This window comes from Ciconia boyciana, chromosome 1, assembly GCF_034638445.1.
Source record: "Ciconia boyciana chromosome 1, ASM3463844v1, whole genome shotgun sequence".
NCBI classification, from domain to species: domain Eukaryota; kingdom Metazoa; phylum Chordata; class Aves; order Ciconiiformes; family Ciconiidae; genus Ciconia; species Ciconia boyciana.
The window spans coordinates 7129298-7145861 of NC_132934.1; the positions used below are offsets into that span (position 1 = coordinate 7129298).

General features: G+C 38.1%; 1 protein-coding gene across 8 annotated transcripts in view; it reads left to right on the forward strand.

Annotated features, from left to right (window-relative positions):
• Window positions 1–16333, forward strand: part of CELF2 (CUGBP Elav-like family member 2) — a 262119-nt gene extending 245786 nt beyond the window's left edge. For all 8 annotated transcript variants that reach the window (XM_072857596.1, XM_072857604.1, XM_072857613.1 and 5 more), the window contains exons 11-14: window positions 2005–2184; window positions 5019–5162; window positions 10616–10787; window positions 12089–16333. In XM_072857596.1, coding sequence (XP_072713697.1) covers window positions 2005–2184; window positions 5019–5162; window positions 10616–10743 — 452 coding nt within the window. In that variant the 3' untranslated portion in view covers window positions 10744–10787; window positions 12089–16333. The remainder of the gene's footprint in view (window positions 1–2004; window positions 2185–5018; window positions 5163–10615; window positions 10788–12088) is intronic.
• Window positions 16334–16564: the final 231 nt, after the last annotated feature.

A 16564-nucleotide genomic window follows, 5' to 3' on the forward strand; every position in this document is an offset into this window, starting at 1 on the left:
ACTGGAACCATTATACAACAAATATCTGGCTCTCTTGTGCACTGACAGAGGTTTTTGTTCAAAGCAGTGGCAGCCAGTACCTCCTATCAGGATACAGCCATGCTCTGAAGTGGGGTGGAGGGGAAAGAGAAATCTTCAAAGTGTGAGACTTTTTATTAAGGAAAGGCTAAGAATATCACATCTCTGTCAAGTGTTTAGTCACACAAATTATAGTAATATCAAAAGGTATAATTTATGCAGTACAGTTCTCTTAATTGGCACAGACTCTGGTGGAGCCAGAAAGGTGCCACTTGAGCAATTGTCCTGATTATCAGAGACTCATAGGAATACACTTTTCAAATCTACAGAAGAGATAGAAGAAAACTAGTAGGTCAGCATCTTTATCCGTCTCTGTCAATGCAGGATAATTCCCTGCAGTATTCTTTCTATCTCTAAATTACTCATGTGATAAGGTTTATGCCACTTTCCTTGAAGATTGTTTCCCAGTCTAATAGATTTCATTGTTAATTCAGTATAAAGTGTCCTCTGCTTTATTTCCTCACTTTTCTCCAATTTACATATAACCCCTTATTATTGTTCTGAAATTAAGCCTTCTCTTTCTTGTGGATGTTCCTAGCTTTTGGGCCTTAATATGGCCCCACCAGTCACCTCTTCACCCATCATTTTACCAACCAAAACACTACACAGTCAATGTCTAAGAAATGGTCACTGGTGGTTCTGGGTGCCCCATTTTTCTGAGGCATCAGTACCTCAATCAGTACCTCAAGGGGCCTCATTAAGCCCTTTTAAGTTGTTTGTGAGCTGTTCACCTAAAAACTGGGGAGCACAAGATGGCTAGTTGTGCAGAAAACATGGCCTGACTCTCAGTCCTGATGAGCACGTACTGCTCTGGTTGAGACAAGTCAGAGGTGTGGGCGATGAGCAAGTCTCTGAACTCTGCCACCCCTTCAACAGCCAAAGAGACTGTAGCTGTAACAGAAATTTCACTTTTTCTGGAATTTCTGAAAAAAATAAGTGCTAACACTGTTAACTTCAACGTGGCTTACCTAGGAGCCATGATGAGGAATAGAAGCAATGGAGGGAGGCTGTAGCCCAGGATTTTGTCCACTGTCAAGTCAGAGTAGTAGAACTTCTTTTGCAGACCACGCTATTTGCACGGATGAGGAATGCCATTTTCCGCACAGCTAGCAATCCAGTCTGAAATTTCCTCTTTGGCAGTCATCCCAGTTAAATTAATCTGTTATTTATCAGGATGTAGAATCACTTTAAAGAAAAAAAACTAAGCAACTCTGCTTCCAGTGAGAAGAAAGACATTGCTAGAACCAAATGCTTTTGTTTCTTCATGAAAGATGCCTAGTCTGGATGAAGCACTTCAGTCACTCTAGATGTGCTACTGTTCATCTCTTCTGGAGTAGCTGGAGGAGGAGGGTGGAAGCGCAGAGCATCACACTCCATCTTCCTACCACAAACCTAAGGGACGAAGCCCGTAACTGCACAGAGGGTTGTTTCAAAATGCTGTTAATCAGGGTTCTCTGCTAACTCTGTATAAGCAAAACACTCCTGATATGGCGTGGTCATGTCCTGTTGATAAAGACCCTGGTCAGAAAGAGTTGGTTTCCTCGCAGACTGCTTTTTCCCAGTGGCCAGCTTGCACGGATGCAGGTCAAATGGGTCCCACTCTACCAGCTTCAGATACCCTCAGCAGAAGCACAGATGTCAAGGAGGGTGGGCAGAGAGGCTTTCAGGAGCACCGAGCTGTAGTACTTGCCAGTAGCAGGCTGCATGCAAGTCCGTTTGACTGTGCAACCCTTGTGCTAAAGTGATCCTGACACCAAAGTCGTGTTTCTTTGTTTTCAGTCCCATTTGCTGAAGTGCCGAGCTGCATGCACTGCCGTCGTTGTCAGTGTCATATAATACCAACGACTTTCGGAAAGCACTAATGAACAAGTGCAATTTCTTTTCTCTATTGTTGGGTTTTTTGTAAAGTTGCTCAAATGCTCTCAGGTATGGCGGCCCTGAATGGAGGACTCGGCGCAACAGGCTTGACGAACGGTACGGCCGGCACAATGGACGCGCTCACCCAGGCCTACTCAGGAATCCAGCAGTACGCTGCCGCCGCGCTGCCCACGTTGTACAGCCAGAGCTTGTTGCAGCAGCAAAGCGCTGCGGGCAGCCAGAAGGAAGGTAAGTGCCCGCTGCCGGCGGAGCAAGCCCCGCGCCGAGCAAACTACGCACAGCCAAATGAAAGCGGTGTCGGGGGTTCGTTTATTCACAGAGGCTTAACGAAGGACCTCCAGTAGCCTAATCTTTGATTTTTTTTTCTGTTTTCTCCTGTTTAGTATTGCTATTTTCTTTAACCTCTAATGTAATTCATTTTTTAACCATCTGTCCTTCAAGTTATACTTTACTGACCATCCTTTCTTATATGAAAACCAACCACCCACCACATAAAAAGGCACCAATAACAAAAATCATCCCTTTATGGGTGCCATTCTCTCTTCTGGTTTCCATTTTCTGTGATAATGGAGTTAATCTGATTAGGTTTAAGGTTTTGAGTTAATGTCAAGGTCTGTTTTCACTTTGAGTGGTTCTTTGCTTAACTGTGGGTCTTGCAGGGAAGCAACTAAGTGAACGATTGCCCCCTCTCCCCACGCCAACAGCAAATAAACCTCAGGAACTGACTGCTAAGAATAGATGAATACTAATTACAAGACATTTAGGAAAATGAGGTTACCCTTTTCTCCTCTTCTGTTCCCCTGCACGCTTCCCAGGCATTTGGGGGGTTTGTTTCTGTTTTCATTACTTTCTCTCATCCTAATTTCCAGCTAATTCTAGGAGGACAGGAAAATATTGCATGCTTTCTAAGATTGTATCTATGTTGTCACTACTGTTCTTGCCAGGGCTAAGCTTTGGAAATAAACCTAGTATAATATCCTCAAGAGAAAATTTTTGTATCCTCTTTTAAAATAGTATCTTGTACTGTTATGGGAAGTGTTTCCTAGGAAGACAAATCTGGCATTCCCCCAGCTGGCTATTGTGTAAGGACACTGGAGTTAAAATGTATATTTTCTCTGAATTCTTTACTTCATTTACTGCTAACAGCTTGGATTATTTAAAATGAAAGGTTGTGGGGGTTTTTTAATTAACTTTTTTTTCCTCATTTTTTCATGTTCTCTGCATTTCTCTTTCATCTCGCTCACTTTGGTCAGTGACCACAGACTGTTTGACACCAGAAAGAAATTGTTTATTTGGTGTCATTGCAAGATACGTATTGGAGGACAGTTTGATTTTTTTCTAACTCTTTTAATTTTTTTCTGTTTATGAACATTCATATCAAGTGTAGGCTTACTTTTTATTATTATGAATTGGCAGTGTCCCTTTTAAAATATAGTCTTTTTTGTTATACATCTTGTTTTGTTTAGTAAGGGGTTAAGTTAAAGTGAGTAAATTCCATCATTGAATACTGACAACTGTGTTTTGTCTCTTAACATGATTTCTGATGGAATGGTGAAGAGTCTGGAGTAGCTGAGGACAAACAAGTACCAGAGAAAAATGCTATATAAATATTAAATGCTGAAGCACAGTGAACTGCCTCATGCATATGCTCTAAACTATTGTTTAATAAGTTTTTTCTTACTACTTTAAAAAATACTATTTTCTGGATAGGATAGCTTACTTGTGGTAAGAAGAAATAAGTTCCAGGTGGCCAATTTTTTTTCCTTTATCTTTTTTCACCCCAGAAAAATGTTTTTCTTTATAAAAACTTTTTTTTTTCTAATCCTTTTATCCGCTCCTTTTGGGCAAACATTGCAACCTTTCCCTTCAGGCTGAGAGAGAGAAGCCAGCCTGGTTCTTCTGTATGGGAGAGGTGAGGCTTCGTGACTCTGTTGCAGAAGGTACTCCATAAATCTGGTGCACGATTTCCTCTTCTTCTCCAGAAAACCAAGGACATCACATCTGAGGCGCACTTAAGTTCTATTAAGCAAGGGAATACTTTAACATGTTACTCTAGATATGTTTTTAGCAGAAATGTTTGTTCCCTTTGTGTACCAGTTATGCTCCTGGTGTCTGCATTGGAAGGCCACATGTCGGGCTCCATCATACATCATGTTCTTCCAGGCATCCGTTGCTCATTTCCAGTATGTTATTGTAAAGGAGAAATTGAGCTAGGGAAAAAAAATAACCTATTAGTGCTAGGATGAGTGTTTAAACCAACAGCACTAACAATGTGTATCTCAGATTTTGACTCTAAGAAAAATATTCAAAGCACCTTTGAGTTTGCATCTTTCTTTGCAAACTCAACTTTGTCTACAGCCACTTTAATTTCAACCCAACTACTTTATTTTGAACTTTTTAAAAAGACTTACTTTACCAAGTTTCTTGCAGGAGACAGAGCTTTCTATGGGGAATTTGTATTTAAAAAAGAAAGCTGTCTTTTTGAAATGAGTCAGTACAAATTTAATTCTGAGGATCTTCCTCTCCATGACTTCCTTGATTTCCAAGTCACAAGGTTTGCTTTGTCTTATCCTTTTTATTCCCATCTCCGCCAGTTTCCTGCCCTGTGAGTTTACATCTGTGATACTCAAATCTGAGCTCAGCTCATTGCATTTCCATAAGTTCCCACAACTAGAATTAAACCAACAAACCCACGCGGGTGTTTGAGGCAGCAGAGGACTCCTTGTGCAGTTCTTGGGGTATCGTGAGAGAGTAATATATTATGTACCTGTTTTCCTAACCTTAATTATACTGAAAGACACTCGTATAAATTGAAGAAAGAAGCTGCAGTTTAACTTATTCTGTAGTAGAGTTATCCAGGAAACACTTTTCAAGATAGGATTCTCTAAAGAGCTGCATTTCAGCTCTGTTCCTTTGATGATCCACTTGCTTTTGTTCCTTCAAAGTTGGAAAGTGAAATGCTTTCTGACCATCACCTTCAGTAAGTATTATGGAAAAATAGATTGAGTACATCACTTGTAATAGCTGTTTTCATACTTTTGTTTTGTTTTGTTTTCCTAAAGGTCCAGAAGGGGCAAACCTCTTTATTTACCACCTCCCCCAGGAGTTTGGAGACCAGGACATTCTGCAGATGTTCATGCCTTTTGGAAATGTTATCTCTGCTAAAGTCTTCATTGACAAACAGACCAATCTGAGCAAGTGCTTTGGTATGTCAAATTTAATAAATCGAATAGTAAAAACCACATGCACTGTACTGAAAAGGGGCCAGGAAAGAAAATTAACAGCAATGTGAGAAATGTCATACTGGAATCTCATTCCAAAAATAATGGACTGTTAATCCTCAAATGAGTGGGAAGATGCACAGACAAACTAGTTCTAACTAAAAATTGGATATGAAAAAACAATAATAATCTTCCAGTCTGACATCTCGCATGAATGTGTCAAGTACATGAAACTAATTACACCCTATGTGGGGGAATGTCATTTAGTATACTATTAAACTGCCTTATTATGGATACCTAATTATTCTCTATTGTATAGCTGAGCCACTTAAAAACGCTCTATGTTTAACCCATTACTTCTGCATTACAGGAATTTCTTTCTTCTGAATTAAGTACAAGATTTTGCAATTAGTGATTGAATGGTGTGTACATGTAGTTCAGAATGCTTTACAGACAGTTGGTGTCTAGATATGCAGCTCTGGCTGTTGCGGGCGGGTTCCAGTGTATTATGGAAGGTAGCATCTCCCCTTACCTTCAGGAAGGGATGAAGGGAGCCTCACAAGATCAGTGTCAAGTTTCCCAGAGAACACTTTAAGCTGCCAGCAAATTAGATCACAACAGAGGAGAAGATGATATGTTGGTATAAAACAAGTTCTAGGGTTCATTAAGTGGGCTGATGTCTTTTGAATAGCATAGATGCACCAGTTCAGTGCTTTGATGGAGCGGAGTACAGAATGTAAGCGAGTGGCAATCTGTTAGAGCATTGGTCTAATAATTGTGGTCTTATACAAGACATGAGGAGGGTCTAGGAGGAGGAAAGAATCTCTTAAAGATACATTTTATAAGGTTTGACCTAAAATATTAGAGCTTCCATAAAAGTGACAATTCTTTGTCAAAGGAGTGCGACTCTATGTATGACAAACGAGAAACCAGTCTAGACAACCCCCTAGTTTCCAAAACTCCTTTGTACCGACAGTGTTGCTCTTTGCCCAGCACCATCCCTTAATTCTGAAGTGTCCCCATTTGAAGTGTCCCCATTAACCATAGTACCTGCTTCTTAGCTTGCATATCATTACCTTTTTTAAAATCTAGGTTTTGCTAAGATGTGTCTGTCTAAAGATTTGTCTCCACCAGGGCCATTCAAGGGCCCCGCACCTATTGGGCTTTAACCCATCTTGAAAGGGTTTGAATTTATCTAAACAGACAGTACCCAAACATGAGGAGAATTCATCAAGTTACTCAGAAATACCTGCTGCACTGGAATTCAAGCCTTGCCACAATCTGAGTGTTTTTCACCTGAAGATGAGCCCTTAGTACACTTGGAAAGTTAATTTGGTTCAGAGAAAGGGTATGACATGCTTTCTGCATTTTCCATAGTCTTTCAATTCATTTTTGAAGCACTCACCTCTTTAGGCTTTAGAAAAAATTGTTCATATAATAGTCCAGCATGTTTCTGCAATGGGTTAAAACAGTCCCTGAGGCTGTAGCAAATTTGAAAAGTGGAATTGAAATGGACTCCCTATTGATCTGGAGCCAGTTCAGTTAGTATGTTGGGGTGGCAAAATCGTTGTTGAGGTCTCCAGGAATCTTGATGAAATGTCAAATCAAGCTACGTTAATCGAAATGGAGCAATTGTGGTGACTGCTGAAAGAATGTAGATTAGTTTGGGCAGACGGCTCAATTCATCAGCTCACTTCCCACACTTGCTTTTTGTGGGTTTCCTTTTACTCTTTGATTACCTACTTACACCTTTGTCTGGATTTATGGGACACAATTACCTAACTTAGAGTGATGCACGAGGTTATCTTATTTGAGGGAAAATGGAGGAGTCAACACCCAACAGATGGAGGAGTCCTCTGCCTTTTTGGCATTAGTCAGCTTTCACTAACATTTCAATTTCTCATTCTTCCTCCCCAGATATTCTGCCACCAGTGAGAGAGTTCTGCATTAGAAACAAAAAGTACTGCAGTGGCAGAGGAAGTTGAGATTTTCTGATTCAGTAGGTGACTACTTGGTGATGCTGCTAATCACAGGCAAAGCCTGAATTAATCCTGCTAGTTTAACATACTAGCATACTCTGTATGTACCTCCTCAGCTTTATTAGCAGGAATCGTCTATTTGTTGTTTTGGTCCCATATTTGTGTTTTAAAAAGCTTTATTTTTTCTCCATTCTCCCACCCAAAAACTAGGACAATAGTGCATCTGAAGAACCCATTTCTCTCCTGTAACATTAATGCTCATTGCTCTTGGTACAGTTGGGGTTTGTTTTTTTTGTTTGTTTGGTTTGGTCTTTTTTCCCCTTGTAATAATAATAATAATAATAATAATAATAATAATAATAATAATAATAATGTTTTGCACATGCTTGGTGCTTTCTACTCTGGAGTTTCCAATCTCCTGCCCAAAGGAAGAGGAAGTCAAATTACAGATGAGGACAGGTTGAACACCAGAAAGGTGAAAAGATTGTCCAAGGCTGTCCACTGGCAGAATTGGGAAGGGAAGGTGCATTCTGAGTGAGTTGCAGGGTAGTGATATACAGTGATGAACTTTTATGTAACACTGCTTCTGAAAATGAAAAATTACTTTTCTTTGCAGAAAATGGACTTTGGCATTATTTGCTTTCTTGTCCACCTCAAATGAATGCTCAAGAGATTAAATGGTGATGAGGATGACAGGACAGTGTTTACGCCTGGAAGTGCTCTTCCATGAGTTCTCATGAGCTCTAGCTGATTCAGCAGACAAAGGGTTTCACTCTTCAAGCTTATCTCTCGCCTTTCATAAACCTTAGAATAACAGAAATAAGAGATGTAAAAGCAAGGCAGAGGAGGGGGGACCCAATGACATCGGTGCATAAATGCAGTCTGCCTCATAGCAAAATTGCTACTCGAATGATTAAAAATATTTATCCTGATTATAGAGATACCTAGAGATTTAAAACAAAAATCAGAATTGTCATGACAGCGTCTTTCAAAATTGATAAGAAACATCATCCCATCCTCATGTAACGTGCGGTTTAAAATTCAGACAAAAAATGATGAATGGGTGCAATCAGAAAAAGATAAATAAAGGGAGAGCTTCCTCTGTAGGCTTTATAAATGAAGGTTCTCAATAAGGGAGAAGATTAAAGTGTAACAGGCTAATGTAGATATAGTATTCTGTGTAAAGAGACAAATTGTGAATCACAATAACAACTGAATGATAAAGGCTGATGCCACCGATGCAGCACAGAGGTTGTATGTTTGAATTTGTGGCTGAGTCAAGGAAGCTAATAAAGAGACATAGAATGAGGTGACTTGTCTCACCCCCCTGGAAGGTAAGCATAGCCTGAGCTGATTGTTCTTCTGTCATCAGTGGAGGTGTCTAAATTGGTGACATGAATGGTGGGTGGAAAAGCCACCTCTGGGAGTGCTTGCTCCTCTTCATTCACCATTCATAGAGGCCATCTAAGTGACTAGTTTAGATCAGTTTCTTAACTTTCAGGTGGCTAAAACTAGCTAAGAAGAAAAGGAACTAAGGTGATGAGAAGTTCATAGCAGAAGACTGTTCTCAATGCACTTAAGAGAACAAAATGAAGGTCAGGAAAGCTGTAGAGGAAAATGCTAAATTGTCAAGGTAGGTAAGAGTAGCTACATCTCGGTTGTGGAGCACCTGCCTGGAAGGTGCTACAGCTGCCTTCCAACTCATGGTAGATCTCTTTTCTATCCCTGAGGCAATCCTAGAGACCAAGGCTGAGATCTGTGAGCTGATGGAAGTAGACACAGGAGTGCAGTGCTAAGACAGTGATTGGAGTCACGTGAACAGATGAGATCTCCTAGAAGAAATAGGGGAAAGGAAGAAAGGAAGAGAGTGATGAAGCTCGTCAAGATATGGCAGCAGTATTAAGAGGAAATGATCTAGTGGAGAAAGTGAGGAAGTGACAAGAGTTAGTAAAACCAAGGAAGGTATGGAGGAACATTTATTATCCCTTAAAGAGGTAACAAATAATCAGCCACAGAACAGCATGAATAGAGTATATTGGCTTTGGCCAGGAGAAGGTCTGCAGAGATTTAAGTGAGAGGTGTTTCTGAGTGGAAGGAACAGAAGTTAGCCAGAATTGTCAGAGAAGAGTCTTAAGTTAAATAGTTTGGTGAAGTTGATTTAAGGTGAAGCCACAGGGATGGTCTATGAAGGAGAGCAGATGGACAAGGACCAGATGACTTGATAAGGGTTTTTTTTCTTTACAATGGGGAAAGTGTATCATTCTGACACTGAAGATGGAAGAGGGCAGCAGTCCAAGGTAAGCAAGAGCCTTAAAAGAACAGGTTAAAATGATGGTAAAAAGAGGTTACGAATCAGAAAAGTACGCAGGCACTAAGCACAAATGAAGAAAGCTGGTAGAAGAGAGGCGCTGAGAAGCCCGTGTGTTAGGACTGAAAACAAAGTGTGTGGGATCCATGCTTTAACAGAGTGAAGGGATATGTGTTAAGGCAAATTCAGGTGCAAAGAAGAGGGAGCATTTCAAAGCAGATGCATAATAGCAGGCTGAGTACAGTAGTAATTAGCCAGAGCTGAGCTGAGCAGCAGTTAGGTGAGCTTTGCAATTGCAAGTGGGAGGCCCAGATATGAAAATGAATTTTGAGCTTCCAGAATCAGGGAGATTCAAGTCCATTATGAACAGAGCATTTTTAGTCTCCCAGGGAAAAGAAAGCTGAGCCAGGCCAGCCATTCTGTATTACCTGAGCAAGCATTATCCCCATAGTTAGTGCTCGCAACTGAGGAGCAGAAGATCTGGGGTTCTCGTCAAGCCCTGACGTTGTCTTTACGATGCTGTTTAATTTTGATGCTTGCATACCCATTTGGGGACCAAGAGGCTGAATTAATTAACATTTAATGTACCTTGAGATCTTGAACTGGAAGGAGCTGTAAAAATACAAAATATTAATATTGCAACTGTCCTAGGCTAAGCCCAAGGAGATGAGCATTTCATAGCACGCAGGACCAGTGCCCATGTACTCACATGCAGGTGTGCAAATGTGTATAGGCATCGAAGTTTGGGTTTTGTTTCTGTAACCAGGCTTTCTGTTTCAGCTTCACATCTGCAGACTGGCCTAATAGTACTTCCTAATAGGCTGGGAGGTATGTAGATATTACACTGAAAAGTGTCACAGTAATAAGTATCTTCAGTCTCTAAGGTAGGTAGATAAATAACAGATTGGAAACTGCATTGCACCAAAACTGGCCAACCGCATCCCAGCTAGTGAAGAAATATTATGCAGGTAAAGGGGAAGGCAAAGGAAACGGGAGAGGAAATGGGATATGAAGTGTGATCAAAGAGCTAATTGAAAGTGAGGTAAATGTGTCAAATAAATAGTAATAATAAAATCCTAACAAAACGACTTCTGACATTTGTTCTAACCTACAGTTCACTTTCTCTCCCGCCTCCGTTCTGTGTCTCGTAGGTTTTGTTAGCTATGACAATCCAGTCTCTGCACAAGCTGCTATCCAGGCTATGAACGGCTTTCAGATTGGCATGAAACGCTTGAAGGTTCAGCTGAAACGCTCCAAAAATGACAGCAAACCTTACTGATCTTAACCCCAGATGCTTACTGCTCTTATTTTAGCTTTCTTAGGGTAAGTCCCATGAGCAAACCTGTCCTCTGCAGGCAGGTTAAGAAAGAACATAGAGCCAACCTTCACCAAGAGACAGTTATTTTTACAGTTACCACTTCCATTTCCCCACTTGTCCTTATTACACTTGGCTCCCATTTCCTTGCCAAGTAATTACTGAGTTGTGTTACTGTATTTTGTTTTGCAGCATAATTTATCTCCTTTTTAAAAAAAAAAATAAATGTCTTGAAATTCAAAGCAACACACACACACACACACACACACACACAAAAATGTGCAATTTAACTCTGTGAACCCTGGTGCCATTAGCACACAATAAAAGTTGTTTTCTATGGATGGATCGTATTTTACCAGGGTGGCACCAGCAGTTTATAGGTTAAACAAAATGGCCTCATGCCAGTCGAAGCACTTATTTTGCAACAAAAATTGAAACAAGTCTTTCCACTACATCAACTTGTTTTTTGAGGAAATTTGATTTTTTTTTCGGTTCGAATCAACGTATTGTTATATATTAGTCTGATTTTACACTGGTCGTCTTTATATTTCACTTTTTTTTAAGTTCTTGTTTTTTTGGAAAGGATTAATGTAAAAAAGATTTAGAGATCTGTTTCTAAAGCTACAGGGTTTAAAATAAAAAAATAAAATAAAATGAGTGACAATACTTGATGTTTCTTGAGAGATAAATTTAATAATAATAAAAAAAGAAAGCCACAGGCCTGTAAATTTTATTTGTAAAAAGCATTTCTATTTTTATACAAAATTTTTACTGCCTCAGAAATAATGGAAGTTATTTATTGCCTATTGTTAACTTATTGGATACCTAAAGAGCAGCTCTCTATGCTAGCTAGATCCTTTGAAGTAGTCTCTAGAGTGATTGTGCCAAGAATGGGCGCTTTTTCACTGTTGAACCCTACACCCTTTACAGTTCATGCTTTTATCCTCTTGTTTGTATTTGTCTGGTTATTTTGTTCGTAGTTTCCATTACCTAGTTTAAAGTTCAGTTGTCTGACCTTTTTTCCCCCCTCCCCGTACCTTTCTGTTACATTTGTAGAAACTGGTTCTTTCCTCTCTTTTCTCCCCAAAGAGGAATCCGTTCTCTCTGACTCCTTTCAGATGGATTCTTTTGGGGTTCCATTGTGCTCTTGTTGACAAGTATTGTAAGTTAATGCAAATTATGTGAACGGCTTATAGACTCTACTGATAAAAGATTTGCATTAGTTTTCTCCTGCACCCATAAAAGTGATTTTGTTTGTGCTGCATAGATTCTATGTAACTTTTTTTCCTCTTCCTTGTTTTTTCCCTAGACATCTCCATGCCCGTTAGCCCATCGTTTGCCTAGCATGTCCCTGTGGCGTCTCAAAAAAAAAAAAAAGTTTCATCGTCCCGTCATTGTTTCTGATGTCTTTCTGACCTCACATCATATTTGGTTCTCCTACTGACCTTTGATCTAGTTTGACCTTTGAAATTTGCATGTGACCTCATCTAGCTATGAATTCTGGGAAGTCAATGTGAAAAAACATTGCTGCATTCATGCAAGACTGAAATTTATTATTAGATAAATTAATGATAGGATTTAAAAACAACCTGTGGCAAAATGTTTTTTCTTTCTTTCCTTTTTTTGGTTTTCTTTTTTCCTTTGGGTTTTTTTGTTTGGGTTTTTTGTTTTGGTTTTTTGGTTTGTTTTTTTTTTTTCATTTCGTAAAAAAAAAAATAAAAAAAAAAACAGACTTGAAAGTATTATACAGGGATTGGCATTCTGCCTGGTCACTGGTGACAATAGCAATATGTGTCCAGAGGCACAGAATGTTGGTTTCTAACAGACTACTTCCAAAACAGTTTGAGAAATAAAACTGTCTGATTTTAAGTCTCTAGAGGTCTGTAATAGTTTTTACATTTTTCAGGCAGTGTAAAGTTTTTTGATAAGGCCATTTTAGGTGGCTCACTTTCTCATTAAAGTATATATATAGAACCACTTTTTGTAGATTAGTATAAGAAAATATTTACCCTGTTTTAGGGCAAATGCTACCTACTTGTGTCACCTTTTGCTGAACTGACTCACAGTTAGACAATCCATGGTTTAATGCACATGAAATTACCTATATTTTATACTGTTTCAATGTACAGAAGAAAGGTTACTGTAAAATGTGTTACGTTGGTGCTTCTGTGAATTAAGTTGTGGTTTCATCATGAGTCTTATGGTCTTAAGTGTTCTATGTTTATAAAAGACGAGTTTAAAATTGGTTTACTTGAACAACAAGAACAAAAACAAGATTCAAAAAAAAAAAAAACAAAAAAAAGTTGTTTGCTTAAAAAAATGAATTTCATGTGAAAAATGAAAAAATATTCCAGAATAAGTTTGTGTTGGCTTGTGACGCATTGATGTCATTTTTTTATTGTGAACAATTTAGATGTGTTTGTGTTCAGCAAAATGTGATCGGTTTTTCTTTTAAAGAAAAAAAAAATCAGTGAAACTATAGTGCCAAATTCCAAAGGTACTTTCTTCCTAGAGCTTCAGTGTGTTTCTTGTGTGAAGTAATTTGATAACATGGGTATTTTATTATGTGTTTTGTATAAATCCCTAATATTTAAAGAAAAAAGAGGTTAAAAAGTTTGTTAACTTGCTATCCTGTGGTCTTGTTGCCTGAAATTGTTATTGTTTGTTATTTCTCTTTGATGTTTTTTGTAAAACATTGTATAAGTGCCCATGTTTCACTTTTTTAACCACTCTGCACACATCAATGCTGTGAAAGCAAACCTCACTATGTATTTTCTTCATATTGTATGGAAACCTCTAAGGTGAGAAAGTTTTGAACTTTTAACCCTTTCCACCCAGAGCTGTCTTGAGTGTTAATACCTTTTATACATTCACCATTTTGCTGTTTATTTTTATATATATATCTATATCTATAAATATATATATACTTAGTTTTTTGTGGTTTATTTAATACATGGTTGAAATCAGAACAATGCACAGGGCAGATCTGAAGGACAAAAATATTTTACTGGTGTCTAAATTTCTTCTGTATCTATAACTAAAATTATTTAAAACCGTAATTAACTTGTGGTTTTCCTTTTTAGATTTCGGGGATTTTGTCTTTTCTTAAAGAGCTTTTAATATGCTGCTGGAATATGCTATTCAGTATTAATAAAATAAAAGAAAAAGAAAACAATTCTTTAATTATCTATTGTATGAGCCACTCCCAGACAGGAGTGGTAAATCCACCATTTGAAAACCTTGAGGAGAAAAAAAAATAATAATATTTTTGTAATTTAAATAAATGAACTTTTGCTTAAATCAGATGCACTAGATCTTCCTGGGTGAAAATTCAGTGTGCACTGCAGTTAAACTACTTTTTATGGATAAAGTTTACATACACTGTAATGTTTGGTGTTACCTGCCATTATTTGTAACGGCAATATATTGGCTTACTCCTGCAGACACTCGTATAGAGAGGAGTAACTTTACTCGTTCAAGTAGTCCATGGGAATATATTTGTGACTGATGTGGGTGTTTGCTGGAGGAAGCTCTGTGTAAGGAACCAGAAAAAGAGATGCTGGTAGCCCTTTTCACTGCCTTGTAAGTCTGATTAGATTGCATTTCTACCGCACAAGTAGTAACCAACAACCAATTTGGTTTTTCGCTACCGGTATAGAGAATTCATTGCCAATCCAATGCGTGAGCAGCAGTACCTGCTACTGATGATAAAGTGCCATACCTTCTTCCACTTCCTATTTCTATCCGATTATATTTGAAGCCGCCTAAAATTAAAAACAAAGCCCTATATGAACAACATCAGCTGGTGCACTCTTGTCTCTCATCCCCAACTTAAATGCTTCTTTATGTAGAGCCCTGGGATGGAAAGGACTAGCCTCTAGTGATGCAAAAAAGTTTCCTTCTTATAGCACATGCACTTATAAATAAATGATCTATACTTTTCTCACATGTTTTTACTACTGCTGGGGCCTTCCTACACCCTTTGAGGGCTATTTTGTACTACTTGCAGCAATTTTGCATATTGAAAGTATCATCTCACGTACATTATATTATATATATGTACATATATATATAATATGAGATCATCATTTGGATCGTTTAGACTGTTTCACTAATTTTTCTCATTGTACCCACCGTATAAATTTCCAAAGCTTTTTTAGATGCCCTAGTGTGTCCTGCGGGTTGACCAGTCCAGTTAGGGCGGTGATGCCTTTGGTCCTCAGGCAGTGTAACTCGGTATCGGGCTGCCCCGAATTACGCTACACGGGACATTGGCTTAGCAATGGGAGAGGAGGAATGTTTCTGTACTTCCAGGCAACCGAGATGGGTCATTGCTGAGAAAGTGTCCATCTTGAAATAAAATTTTAAAAAAATAAATAAAAATTGAGTACAAAACAAAAAACCCAAACATACACCTCCTTGGAGACAAATTATCTACCAGTTCTCTTTCAAAATATTGAAAGGAAAAAGCTGCAAGGGTGCAAGGGCCTAATAAGAGAGGAAGAAAAACAAGGGAAATTGCTTTACAAAATTCTAATCAAAAGGCTAGACTAGTTGTTCTTTCAAACAAATTAGCTAATTGCAATGAAATGGCAGTCCTCAAAGGAGTAACAAGTTCATCTTTCTTTCACCATAGGGGTTACAGTTCCTTGGCTTGTGCTACTCTGGAATCATTTTACTGTTTCTGTTTTTATTATCTTAAGTGCTAATTAACAAAAGGAAAAAATATCCTGTAGTTTCATTACCTTTTTGGATAATGTCATACAAAAAAAAAAAAAAAAACCTATGTATTTGTGTTTTTTTTGTGCTGTGAGAATTGTTGTTTGTAGATTAATAATACTATCATTTTGTTTAGAATTACAAACTAGTTTTTAAGTATTGTCTGAGAAAAGCCAAAGTTAATGCAATCTAGTGGAAACTGTAAGACCATTTGAGTATTGTTTCTGTTTTATTGATGCATTTGGATTTTGTTGTTTGATGGAATTTGAGCCAAAAAAAAAAAAAGAACAAAAAAAAGAAAAAAAAAGCAGGCTTTCCTATTTCTACAACTTGATTGTACTTATGCATTTTGTACCAGTGGAACTTTTTATACTGGAGATTAAAAAACAAATGGAAATTTTTGTGGCTTACTCTTGTGGGCCCCCTCGATCATGACTGATTTTCAAGTTTGATTTCTGGACGGTAGAAAGAGAGTTGGTTTTGTTTAGAGAATTCAAAACTTTGGCTTGATTTCTTTTTTTCCCTTTGCTTATATCTAGTGTTTAGAATTTTGTCTTAACAAAGGCGGTAAGTTTCACTTTTTATTCTGTATCGTGCAGTTACACAATAAGGTAATTAGAATTAGGAGTACTCGGTCACTTTGCGTGGATAAATGTATTAGTTAAAACGTTAGGGGTTTGCTTTTTTGCTGTTTAGATCAGAGTTTTTTCTGATTCTTCTGTCCTCATTGTGAACATAACCGTGTAGTTGAAACAGTCAGACTTATTTTTGTAACGTATGTTATTGTGTGATGCAGTTTTTTGCTTCTGTCTCCAATATTAAACCATTTTCCTAATACTTGTCTCTCTACTTTGTGTGTTGTATTGTTGGTGGTCATTCTGTGTTGGTAATACATCTACACACCTCACTGTTTCACGTGCCTGTTTTTTTTTTTCTCTATTTGTTGGTTGTGTACAAAAGATACAGTCGATTCCACCTAAGTGAATATCTGATTGGGGGGCAAAAGAGGATTTGTACATTTTAGACATGTTATGGTTTCTTTGATTTTTATTGTTTTTCTCTCTTC